The sequence below is a fragment of the Heliconius melpomene genome, chromosome 1 (assembly GCF_056956725.1).
Source record: "Heliconius melpomene rosina isolate 202511_hmr_F chromosome 1, ASM5695672v1, whole genome shotgun sequence".
Lineage (NCBI taxonomy): Eukaryota > Metazoa > Arthropoda > Insecta > Lepidoptera > Nymphalidae > Heliconius > Heliconius melpomene.
In genome coordinates, this window is record NC_140389.1 from 2,309,901 (window position 1) to 2,323,270 (window position 13,370).

Genomic DNA, 13,370 nt, shown 5'->3' on the forward strand with positions numbered 1-13,370 from the left:
ATTTTAAATTTAATAAATTTATTATTATTTCATATATAAGCGTCTAAATTTATGAAATGATGAATTTTATTGAACGTGCCTTATTTCAGTTTTATCGCTTGCCATGCTTGCATAATAAGAATTCAGATTACGGGCATTGCCAACTTTCGAGATTCGATCTTTTATATACTAGTAATATATGGCGGACCGTGATTTTTTTAAAATAAAATAGAATAATCCTGTTATTTTTATGACTATTTAGATAATTTAAATTAACATGGAGATTAGTCGCACGACTCTCGGTTTAGCCGTTGGCCTGGCTGGGACACTTTTCCTGGGATATTGTGTTTATTTTGACCAGCAACGTCGTAAGGATCCTCTTTTCAAGAAGAAGTTGAGAGACCGTAAGTATATAAACGTGAATACCCCGATATATTTTAGATTTATAAATAAAACATATATTTAAAATTACATTTAAGCCTATTAATGAAAACATATTCTAATATCTATTGTATAATTATACAACCTATAAAATATTGTCATGTCGGCGACAATTTATTCTTTGTTCGTTGCGCATATGAAAAATTTACTATATGTTACATTATTTTCATTGACCAACACGCAAAATTGTAATTGAAATTTATTAATAAATCGATTTGCTTGTAGCAAAATGCAACTTTCCATTTCATGAAGGCGAAAGTCAATTAGAAATTTACGTATGAGTAATTAATAAAACGATTTTTCATTCATATATGTATGTATTCATTAACCAAGAATAATTCTTAGTAATATTGTTATAGGCCGTCAGAAAGCTCAGCAAAGTTCATCAAGATCTCGCACTCTTGGTGGGCCGATACCTGATATGAGTGATCATGAGGCTATGCAGAGGTTCTTCTTGCAACAGGTACATTACTCTACTACTATTAATCTTTATATAATACTAATATGGAGACAATACATTCAAACTTAAAAATAATTGTCTCAATAGAAAACTAGAATTAAAAATTTATTATATCATAATTTTAATTCTAATTTTCTATGAGCAGGAAAACATTTTATATTGATGACTCCATAATCATGCAGGCAGTAATATCATATTAATGCCATAATTAAGTTGTCATATTCTAATATTACCGTATGACAACAAAAATAATGTAATTAATTTATACAACTTTTTAATCAGATTAAGAATAATATATTAATATTTTTAAATTTCTGTTTTATTTATATGCATAACTGTTATCATTTTTAAATACAATGCTTTTAATCTTTTTAATACTTCAAGCTAATTAACTTTATAAATGATTTTATTTCCTTTTTCTGTTCAATTAAAGATTCAACTGGGTGAAGAGTTGTTAGCTGCCGGAGATCTAGAGGCTGGTGTGGAGCATTTAGGTCAGGCTGTGGCAGTGTGCGGGCAGACACAGCAGTTGCTTAGCGTAAGAGTTTATTATAATTTGATAAAGTATTTTAGAGTGCCTGTTAATGTGACAACTGTAGGAGAAGTAATTAGTATTTATAGTCAAAATGTCACAGTTGTGGGTTTGATCACTGCTGGGAAATTAATTATTTTCATTTCTTATGTAACACATTAAAAATGTTAAAGAACAGATAAAATAATGTTTTTTTATTTCTAGGTGCTCCAACAAACAATGCCCGCACCAATCTTCCATCTCTTACTAAAGAAATTGCCAGAAGTGTCCGAACGTCTCAGAGCCTCGATGAGAGCAAACAATACACTACAAGAGGAGGATGTTGAATAACTATAATTTGAAATTTAATTTTATTATGGTATTTGACTAAAACCTAATATAAGATATAATAATAAAATTTAAAAAATTGTTTTACTTGAGAAAATAACTATACTTCAGAAACAAAATGGCTGTTTATAAAAAAAATAACATATGGTTGATTATTATGTATTAGCAGTTAAATAATATTATTTCATTTACCTAATTATTACTAGGTAAAGCTATTTTTTTTCCTCTTTAAATAAAAAAATCGACTTGTAATAGGTATTTTAGTCTGTACCAAGAAATTAGTATGTAGACTGCTCAGCATAATATTAGTCAAATAAAAACACATGATTAATCTGTTTCATCTTTCATTATTTATAATTTAATTCTGTTAATTACCTTTTGATTTAAATGTAGAAAATAAGAAAAATAATTTAAAGAATCTTAGGACTAGTAAAAATCATGTTTATTTAAAAAAAATAAAAAAATATTTGCCCAAATTATAATTAATTGCAATTATCAATTAGAATCTATAACAAATTTTCTGTTCGTTATAATCATGTTTTTCTCAACATTTTAAAGGCTGTAAGAAAAATTTCAAAGGTTTAAATGTTTGTTAAAGATCTTGTTTCACTGTTAAGAGTGGTTGCGTTTTGATTGTTTTTTTTTATTATGGAATAAAAGTATTGTACAAATATTTAGTTTTTATTTTTAATTCAAACCTTGGGAAATTTATATAAATTGGGTTAAGAAATTCATATTTATAAATTAAGTATTTCTTCAGCCTAATAAAGTAGTTGTTTTTAGTTACAATTCAAAGCGCATGTGCGTACCAGTTATAAAAAAAAGAAATTAGTCATAAAAAAACAAAGCATTACGCTTTTTAAAAGTAATTGAAAACTATTATGAATGACTTGCGGTATATTTGAATTGGGTACTGCCTCCGTGTGATAGAATTTAAAAAAGTTTTAAATTTGCCCTCAGTGCATTAAAAGCTAAAGAATAGAAATATCAATATGAAATTATTAAAACTTAATAATTTAGAATAATATCAGATAGTTACAAGTTCACACACAACATATTACGACAACTTACTAAATATAATCACCAAAAGCTTACATGCCGCAGGAAATACTCACAAAATAGCCGGTTTCAAACCAAAAATTATGTCAGAACGTACGTTAACTTTAATAAAAAAAAGACAAGAGCTTCAAAAAACAAAATACAAAACTCGAGCAATGAAAAACAAACTCGCAGCTCTATACAAATTAGCGAGCAAATACATAAAGAAAGATTATACCGACCACAGATATAACACTATCCACAAACATCTAAAGCAAACAGGAAGCACAAAAAAAGCTTACAAAGAGCTTAGGACGAACAAAACCTGGATTGATGGTTTAAATCGTAAGGGTACTAGGTCATACAATCGTAGAGACATAATCTCAACTGCTACTGATTTCTATAAGAGCCTTTACCGTGCACAAGCACCTTCACATGATAATAACTATCTAGACAATAATTCTGTAATGACCAACACAAATGATATACCAAGAATCGAAGTGAGTGAAGTCGAAAGTACGTTGCTACACCTAAAAACAGATAAAAGCCCTGGATCGGATTATATTACAAATGAAGCATTAAAAATAGGCTCCAAAACGCTTGCTTTACCACTGACGGATCTTTTCAATCGTATTTTGAAATCTGGGGTAACTCCCACTCAGTGGTCAGAATCAGATATTATTTTATTGTATAAAAAAGGTGATCCAAACGACGTAGGAAATTATAGACCAATTAGCATGTTACCAAGTATTTACAAGCTGTTCTCCTCATTAATAAATCAGAGAATCAGCAAGACATTGGATGCAAGTCAATCAGTAGAACAAGCAGGGTTCAGAAAAGGCTATTCCACAGTCGACCATATCCACACTCTAGAGCTACTAATACAGAAGTATCAAGAAATGAGAAATCCACTCTACATTGCCTATATAGACTACCAGAAGGCTTTCGATACAGTTTCACATGACAGTATATGGCATTCACTGACAACGCAGAAGGTGGAAGATAAATATATCAAAGTTATTAAAAGCATATATGGAAAATGCAAGAGCAGAATAAAATTAGAAACAGTAGGGCCTTGGTTCCCGGTCGAAAGAGGAGTAAGACAGGGAGACCCTCTGTCACCAAAACTATTCATAGCAATACTAGAGTCGATCATAAACCAACTCGATTGGAAAAAATCCGGTTTAAAAATTAGAAACGAATACTTAAGCCACTTAAGATTTGCAGACGATCTTGTCCTGTTTTCAGAGTCAGGCTCAGAACTACAAAGCATGATAAAATCACTCAACGATGCAAGCAAAAAAATTGGTCTGGAAATGAATAAAACCAAAACCAAATTAATGACAAACAGCACAGAAATAGATACTTATAACAGTAGAAGGAACACCGCTTAAATATACAGAACAGTATATATATCTTGGCAAACAAATTGGTTTCGAGCGAATAAGTAATGACCTAGAGGTGGAGCGACGAGTACAGCTTACGTGGAACAAATATTGGGGCTTAAAAGAAATATTTAAGAGCAAAATGTCAGTAGAAATAAAAACACATGTCCTGAACACCTGCCTTTTGCCATGCTTATTATATGCTTGCCAGACTTGGAAGTTTAATACAAAAACAAAAAGAAAAATATTAACTTGCCAAAGAGGTATTGAGCGCAGCATGCTAAGCATCAAAAAATAAGACACACAAAAATAAGAAATGTAACAAAATCCACAGATGGGCTAGTAAAAGCACTATCACTAAAATGGAAATGGGCCGGCCATGTAGCGCGCCTACAAGACCATAGATGGACGAAAAAAGTTACAGCTTGGCCGGGACCACACGGACACCGTAGAAAAGGGAGACCCCACGCTAGGTGGGAAGACGATATAATTAAGACAGCTGGAATAAATTGGACACAAAAAGCCCAGTCAAGGGAATACTGGGCATCTTTGGAGGAGGCCTTCACCTGCACAGGGGTTCTTGCATAACATTCATAAATAACATAAATAAACAGAAAGTAAAAATATGAATAAATAAATCAAAATAATAATTTCGACAATATATATATATATATAACAAGAAGAAAAATATATAGTAAATAAAAAAAATAAATAAATAAATATATATATAGAATAAGAAGAACTGAGAAAGTAAAATTAACAAAACTAATCAATTATATACTAACTTCAATACTAACATCTACTGAAAAAATTTTGTATTTTTATTTTATGAAATGTACTACTAACTAAGAAGCAAGAAATAAAAGGCTTTTTATTTTTATTATTTATTTATAGTTACAAGTTCAACACACTAATACATTAACATTCTTACATATATAAAAGTACAGTACGGTCAACAATTCGTGATTTATTTTTAGCATTAGCTGCCACTGTACTGATTATTTTCTTACTAAGTGAACAATGCGCATAAGTTTAGAAAATCAAAATTCAGGACGGCCAAGACTAGTCAACCGTACTGTAGATTTTACCTGCAACTTCGCTCCCATGGTCAAATGAAAATAACTGAAGAGTGAATATATCGACACGATAAACGTGACGTTGTGTATTATAACTGACTATCCAACATAAAGATAATTTTTCAATTCATTCATTAATATTACATCCTGAGATTAGCTCGTTCAACCAAACCAACTTTACAGTTTTATAATATTAATATACTCGTACATTTCAGTATGTATTAAAAATAATACCAAAATGTACGGTCAAAAAGACGAAAATTAAAAGGTAATAAGACAACCTTAACGTCATATACCATTTTATTAAATTAAGCCATAATATAACAATAAAACAAACCGTTTTCCATAAATAAAATGAAATAAGTACCAATTATGATTATATACCCCTGATAAGTACTTACAAAAAAAATAAGCTAAATAAGTTATTCTTAAAAAAGCTCTGTATTTCGAAGAATTCAATAGTTAATTTAAGACATAAAATATTAATAATAAATTAGCAGCCTTAAAACATTTTGGTGACAGAATATTTTTTTGTGTTTATTAAACACATTTTTTTTTAAATATTTATTCTATTGTGGTAAGTAATATCCATTACTGTAAGGTCGATGAGTCGTGACCGACCTGAAGTTATTAGAATATTTGTGCATTGTACACTCGGAAAGATAATAATCAAAAATAAAGAATTCCAGTGAAAATCGGCTAGTCGTGGGTTCGATCCTCACTCGAGGAGATGAAATATTTATTTCAATTTACGAAACTATATAGTTTCGTAATTGTTAACTAAAGTTAGGCAATGAAATATGCAAGTTAATAAATGGGTAAGAATTTAAAAAAAAATAGTAATATAACAGTAATAAAATAATAATAAGTTAAAACAAAAAAAATATCAATTTACTACATTATAATAACTTTCTTATGATTATCATAAAAACACGTTAGGCGCAGAAACTTTTCTAAGAATAACATAAATAATATAATTGTAATGTATATATGTCACCGTAAGATTATGGATGGTAACGGTTAGTTTATAATCTTACCCGCCAATTTATAGACAACCCGAAAATTGTGAACCGACATTGTCAAACGCAATAATTCACCGTAGAATTCAAAAACTACTACAGTAGGCTCAATATAATTAGTAAAAAATATAATTTATGTACTAACACTAACTAACTAATTAACACGTGCAGGTTAGGTTAGAAAGTGCAAACCGACATTGACCGGTTTAATTGCTTCACACTGATTTAATTGCTTCTGACAAATTTATATTAAAATTGATAAATTTATATTAAAATTGATAAATTTATATTAAAATTGTTGGGTGAAAGGAAATTAATTCAAGGAAGTAGTACATTGGTGAGTACCTTGGAAACTCTTATTGACAAATGGATGGACAATAATAATTCAAGCAAGCATTTTGGATTTGTTGATTTGAATAAACCACAAAATACAAGAGATGAATTGGATCAGAATGTCAAAGACGAATTAATGATAGGTAAAAAAGGTAAAGTGCATAATTCAAATATTGACGGATTGTGTCAACCTGAAAGAGATCCAGAGGAGACAATATCCGGAGTGGTTTGAAAAATTTTATTCAGATCTTTCAATGAAAAATATTCTTGGAAAATGCTCAATGGGTTCAGTTGAGGAAAAGGGTAGGTTAAACATGTAAAAATATATGAGTGAATGGTTGAACAAATTTTATGGTGATGTTGGTGATAGAAATATAGACGGAATTATGGATCAAATAAGTCATTTTTATAGCAGGGTTTCAGGAACATATACTTCATACTTAATTCTTCATGTTTGTAACAATGGTATTCCTAAAAGATATATTATAACAGGAATAGCTTTTCGAGGGCCACACCATACACGTTCTGCCACTGACAGATCTATTTTATTTATCATTGAAGAAATTGAAGGGATAAATTCAATTCTACAAGATTATATATATTTCTTTTTATTCAAAATGACAATAATAGAAGTTGAAGGCTCATATTTCTTATTGCGAAAAACTGCCATTAAGAAAATTGAAGGAATTCATTTGACTTTTGTCAAGAACTCATTATTTATAGCTAGCAGTATGATTGGAGACATAATGAAGCATAAAAAATCATCAGAGAAGACGCATTCAAAGCTTAATGTACAAGTCATATTACAAATGAACAATCCAGGAACTGTTTTATAGATAGAGTTATAAACGCTTGCATAATGCAAAGACCGTAATTGTGAATAGCAGAGATGAAGGATACATGTCTATATTGAGAAAAATGTTAACGGTACTTTTGTATGAACGGAGACAACAGCACTCATTTACATTTAATATAAAGGGTATGTGTGAGAAAGAAAACCTTTATAAGAAACTACCCCAACCCAAGCGGCGAAGCAGCGCGAGGGGTGCGTAGCAGTTGGGGTGATCTGTCACTACTGCTGGTCCCGCCAGGGTACCGACCGACCCGTGGCGTATTAGGCTTATCCAAGAATAGGGGGCACTGCTTGGATGGACGGTTTTCCCCTCATACTCGTGGGAAAGGTAGAAACTAATTTAAATTTAAAAAACGATGAAAAAATAAGGATGATGAGGGGTTTGTTGTGCTCGTAGTGCACGAGAGAGTCAAGGACGTGAGAGTAGTTGTGGAAATGTTGGACCTGGCGGAGATCGCCTCCATTGGGGGAACAGCGGGAGGTCCAGGTGGGACTCCATGTCTTCACAGGCAGACAGTTGTTTCTCCCTGGGATCACAAAATGCAGCGATGCAAAAATTAATCGTCTGCTATCCCGTCGATACGCATGTTTTGGCGCAGCAGAGGACCAACCGGGAGGCGGTGGCTCTGGCAACGGCTGGGGTGGCAGAAGTCGTCTGTCGCATTAGGCGGCTAGATTTTTCATGCTCCTCGAAAGAGCCCACCACCGTATGCCACCACCATATCATTGTCGATGGCGTCAGTATCGACGTCAAGAGGAGCATGAAATACCTTGGACTTGTTCTGGACGGTCGGTGGTGTTTTCGGGGCCACTTTACCGGGGCCCGCGTCTCGCACCCAGTGGCGGTCGAGGAGGAGCACCGTGAGGTTTTAGTGGGTATTTGGCCTACATCTGCTAGTCCGCGACTCCCACATAACCCGCTCGAGTCCGGGCCGGTATCCGTAAAAGGATTTCCTCATGATATAAAAAAGGTTAGAATTAAATTTTAAAGGTTAGAATTTAAATTTAAAAATAGCTAACCTAACCGAACCTGCACTTAAATATCCGTATACCTGCGGAAGTGTCAGTACATAAATAAGTCAGAGTACATAATCTTAATTCTTAATTGTTTATTTTTTAATTTTCGAATATATTAAAAACATATTCTCAATACAACGTACTTACACCACATAATAAAAAAAACATTTTATTGATACTTTTTTTAGATTTTTAGCACTGTGGTCACGCGTATTGGTCGATTTTGCTGTAAAGGCAGCCAATCAAGTCCGGCATTTAAACATTGCAGAATTCTCGGATTGTTTATAAATTTACGGGTAAGAGTATAAACTAACCGTTTTCATAATCTTACGGTGACATATACAAATACAAAGAAAATAACAATCAAGATTTGACAACGGAACTCCTAATAATATCTTGTGTTACTTTCATTACGTCTAAAGCACCTTTTTCTATTAAATTATTCGCCAAATCTCGGCCTAAGTTATCACATTTGATTATAACATCCGTTAGGACACTAATATTTTCCGTTAGACCGCAAAATAATTGTTTTTCTGTTACTTCTTTTGTCAAATCAATACAGTTAGCGTCGCCATTTTTAATTTTATCATCAAGGTACTGTAGTGGATTATAATTTTTGTCGTTAACAGTAGTTTCATCGATTTTGATTTTTTTAATTGTATTTTCTTCTGTTGGACTCAATTTGTGTTTTGTTGTTTTTTTTATTTGTGCGAAACTATGGTCCATAGTGTGCTGTATTTTTGTTAGTCCGTCCATACTCCATACAGCGCCTGATATTGTTAGTTTAAATGTTGTGTCTAAAGGTTTTAGTTTCGTTGAAACACCTACAGGTGCACTACAACCACCGCCTGAGAAAAAATAAAAACTTTGTGACTATTTTTAATAAAATAATTATTTTATTATAGATTTTTTTCTCAGGGAACCTGGGAAATTAGTGTGAGACACTCCATTCCCATTAAGAGTTCTCTTCTACTGTTACTGTTACATAATGTAACGCCGAACTTTATATTTTTATTCCTTGGTAAATGGACACAAAAACTATTTTGTAATTGGAACCAGTAGTTTCTGAGATTATCGCGTTTAACGAAACAAACTTTAGCTTTATAATATTAGAAGAATATAAGTGTAGTGTAATAATGAATATAACAGACTTTCAGACTACTGGTTCATAAATTTTGTTTACTACATGTTTGCTTAACCAGAACAAAAACTTAGATGTTAGTAATTTTTTTTTTATTTAACACTTATTTCGTATGAACATTATTCTTTTAATTTGAAATTATTTGCAAATCTTACCAAGAGTCTTCAAAAAGCTTCTTTCAGCCAAAATTCTACAATACGTTTCGGGATGATTAAACGGCGCTAACATTTTGAGTATTTCTTCATTATCCGATCGACATTCCACAGCTAAAGCCCCTTGGCCCACTGCGTACATCATTTCAGAACATGGCAAGACCTAAAATATGAAAAAAATAGTTTATTCAATTAGGCTACTATTTAATTGACAAGTCAGGGAATAGACATCAAGTCTAGTTTTAAGGAAAACAAAGAAATGGTAGGGTTCTATTTAATCCCTTTGAGGTATGTAACCCTAATCTATATATATAAAATCGAAAGGTCACTCACTCATCACGAAATCTCAGAAACTACAAGTGCTAGGAATCTTAAATTTTGCATAGAAGTTATTTATAGGACTTATGCTCGCTAAGACGGGAATTTGTAATATTCGACTTCTAAGGGGTTGTTTTTGGGGTTGAAAGTTTGTATGAAACTTCGTTACTACAAATTCTAGGAGTCTCAAATTTTGCATAGACGTCACTAGGACGTAGTCATGGAGACAGAAATTAATAATAACATAGTTCACGCGGGTGAAACCGCGAGCGGGCTGCTAGTAATAGTATAAATATAAAGATTATACAGAAAAACAAAAATACTAAATTACCTTAGAAATTCTATTCCCCCAACCCATTCTTTGTAATCCAGCATTAGCTAGTAGCAAAGCTGAATAATCTTTACTTTCCGCGTCCAATTTTCTCAATCTCGTGTTAAGGTTTCCTCTAACATCTGCTATTGTTAAATGTGGATATGAACCCCGTAACTGCGCTGTACGACGCAAGGAAGATGTACCTATAACAAATATATTTCATTTTGACGCTTGAGGGGACGGTTGTGGTTTCGATTGCCATTCATTGCTCTGGTAAGAAGATTTACTGCTGTATAAGTTCCGCCACAATAATTAGGCGGTGCGTGGAGAAAAAAGTGCCTTAAAAGTCAAACGTTTCCCTTATAGCAGGATAGGCAAGTATTGCTATGGCTATTAAGTAGTTCAGACTCGACAGAATTTTCGAAACATGTTGAGTGTCGGAACTCAACGTCGTGATTTTATTTGTGATATGTATTGTTTCCGTGTTTATAGTCAGACGATGGGCCGCTACGGCACTGTGGCAATATATTATAATAAATGTAATTTTTTATTTTCCGCCCAGTATTTCTTGAATTAATTATTATAACAAAAATATGGATTATATATTATAATCAATGATTTTCTATATATATAAAATCGAAAGGTCACTCACTCATCACGATATCTCAGAAACTACAAGTGCTAAGAATCTGAAATTTTGCATAGGAGTTATTTATAGGACGTAAGTGCTCGCTAAGACGGGAATTTGCAATATTCGACTTCTAAGGGGTTGTTTTTGGGGTTGAAAATTTGTATGAAACTTCGTTACTACTAATGCTAGGAGTCTCAAATTTTGCATGGACGTCACTTATAGGACGTAGGTACTCATGGAGACAGAAATTAATAATATAGTTCACGCAGGCGAAACCGCGGGCGAGCCGCTAGTTAATTATATAATTTTGCACAGAAACTCAAACATTTCACATAAACCAAATTTAAAGTTAGCCGTTTTCATATAAATACTAATATGAAAACGGCTAACTTTCTGCTCCCCACTTTTTGCCGAATTCAAGGCATTGCTTATTGAATAGCGCTTTGCTTCGACACCAGAGGAATCAAATCTAGAACCTCTCGAGTGGACAGTCACACACTTGTCCCCTGCGCCATGACTGGCCTCAAATTTAACATATTCAAATTTGTTTTAATACTTACCAATAACTGATCCTGCAGGTAATGTTGACAGGGTGTGATCTTTGACATCGTCGCGCAACACTAATGCGTCTCTAGGATCCTCTCTATGAAAATATATTAAAAAATAACATTATTTTTAAATAAAACATAGGGAATGGAGTGTCTTAACACTGGGTTCCCTCTGCCTACCCTGCTGTGTGCGGAATACAGTGTGAAGCTGATTAGATTTATTTATTTACCTTTCAAATACAGCTCCAATAGCAAGCCCTTCCGGCAATGAAGTAGGTAAATCTTTAAGGGAATGTACTACAAAATCTACTGAATCATTTCTTAAAGCATCTTCTAAGTCTTTTGTAAACAGTGATTTTTCACCAATCTTAGGCAGAGATATGTTCAAAATACGATCTCCTAATGTTGTCATTTTCACTGAAATAATGTAATATTTTTGGTTAGTAATTTTTCATAAGGAATTTCTGTAGGTTGTTAATTCTAAATGTAAATACTCAATCAATTTTTTGTAACAATATACATTTTTTATAGATTAATTTTTATCATGTTGTACTACACATGTAGCTGCATTGTGACACAGCACCTGGCTATAAATACAATGTTGTGTTACAATGGTAACGGATTTGAGTTTCACTCAAAGAAATAGATGACTTTGATGATTTAATTATTTTAATTACACCACTCTGGTAGAAAAAGGGCAGTGTGGAGTTCCCGGGAAATGTAGTCTATTAACATTATTTTCTCTGTCGTCTGTATGTTGTAAAAGAAACAATAACATTAAGGAGTAAAATAATTATGATGACAAATAATTTGCAATTTATTGTCAAAACTATTCAAAATTCAATGTAATTTTTTTTGCTGTTAAATAAGTCTATGGGCAAGTTGTAATATATTATTAGTTGAATATACCTATCGTAAATTCTTTCTCTGGATACATTTTCTTTAAGCTATCTATTACGAAATTTGTCTGGATGATGGCTAGCTGTAAACAAGAATAAATAAAAATATTTACAAATTAAAACACTTAAAATAAGTAAACATGTGAATGACTATTGCTATTTGGTTTTAGGTGAGCTCTTACCTCACTTTGCCTTGAGCCAACTCGAATTACATCCTTACTTTGATTTTCCATTATAAAATTAATTTATTCAACAAGTAAATTAGAATTATGTAGGTTATGTTATAAGTAATAACATCATATAAATTAGAATTTTGTAATAACTATTTTAGCATTAGTATATAACGCTAAAGTAACTTGTCACTAACACTGTAGTGGACAAGTTATGTATAAAATTAATTATTTAAATTTTACGAAACATATCGTAATCAAACTGACAGTAACGTAATAGCTGTCAAACGTGACATCACACATTACGATAAGATAAGGAGTAAGCAACGACTATAAAATAAAGTTAGTCTATGTTTAGATAGTCGTGGATTCCAGCTTTATTTTCTACATACAGTTAAAAAAATTAAACATTGGATCCACGGATTCTTTTTCTCTGTATATTTTTTTAGTTTAGAAAATTTACTAAATACTGTATTTATTTCAATTCTAAACCCATGGTCACATGGGCTAAGAGATTTTTTTTCTTACATAGTATTTTTACGTAATTATTTATCGTACGTGTATTTTTTATTACACTATTATTTGCCATAGTAGGATCACTTACATATTTTATAGAAATCTTTTTCCTTACAAAATCAGCAAAAACTAGCAATTAGCAATGTGCTACGTGATTCATCACGTAGCATAGATATAGATCCTTAATATTTATAAACCATAAAAAATATACAATAATCAAAA

At 32.0% G+C, this 13,370-nt stretch overlaps 2 protein-coding genes across 2 annotated transcripts; one reads left to right on the plus strand and one right to left on the minus strand.

Moving 5' to 3' along the window:
• The first annotated feature begins 123 nt into the window (after window positions 1-123).
• Window positions 124-2,412, plus strand: LOC146540936 (mitochondrial import receptor subunit TOM20 homolog). Its single transcript, XM_085208377.1, has 4 exons — window positions 124-383; window positions 780-883; window positions 1,314-1,418; window positions 1,617-2,412. The coding sequence occupies exons 1-4, from the start codon at window positions 257-259 to the stop codon at window positions 1,740-1,742; spliced, it is 462 nt and encodes a 153-aa protein (XP_085064503.1). The 5' UTR covers window positions 124-256; the 3' UTR covers window positions 1,743-2,412.
• Window positions 2,413-6,078: 3,666 nt separating this feature from the next.
• Hmbs (porphobilinogen deaminase-like protein l(3)02640) lies at window positions 6,079-12,926 on the minus strand. Its single transcript, XM_085184902.1, has 7 exons — window positions 12,645-12,926; window positions 12,473-12,545; window positions 11,794-11,980; window positions 11,576-11,658; window positions 10,403-10,587; window positions 9,757-9,916; window positions 6,079-9,308 (listed from the first exon to the last, which is right to left on the minus strand). The coding sequence occupies exons 1-7, from the start codon at window positions 12,693-12,695 to the stop codon at window positions 8,824-8,826; spliced, it is 1,224 nt and encodes a 407-aa protein (XP_085041028.1). The 5' UTR covers window positions 12,696-12,926; the 3' UTR covers window positions 6,079-8,823.
• Between the last annotated feature and the right edge of the window lie 444 nt (window positions 12,927-13,370).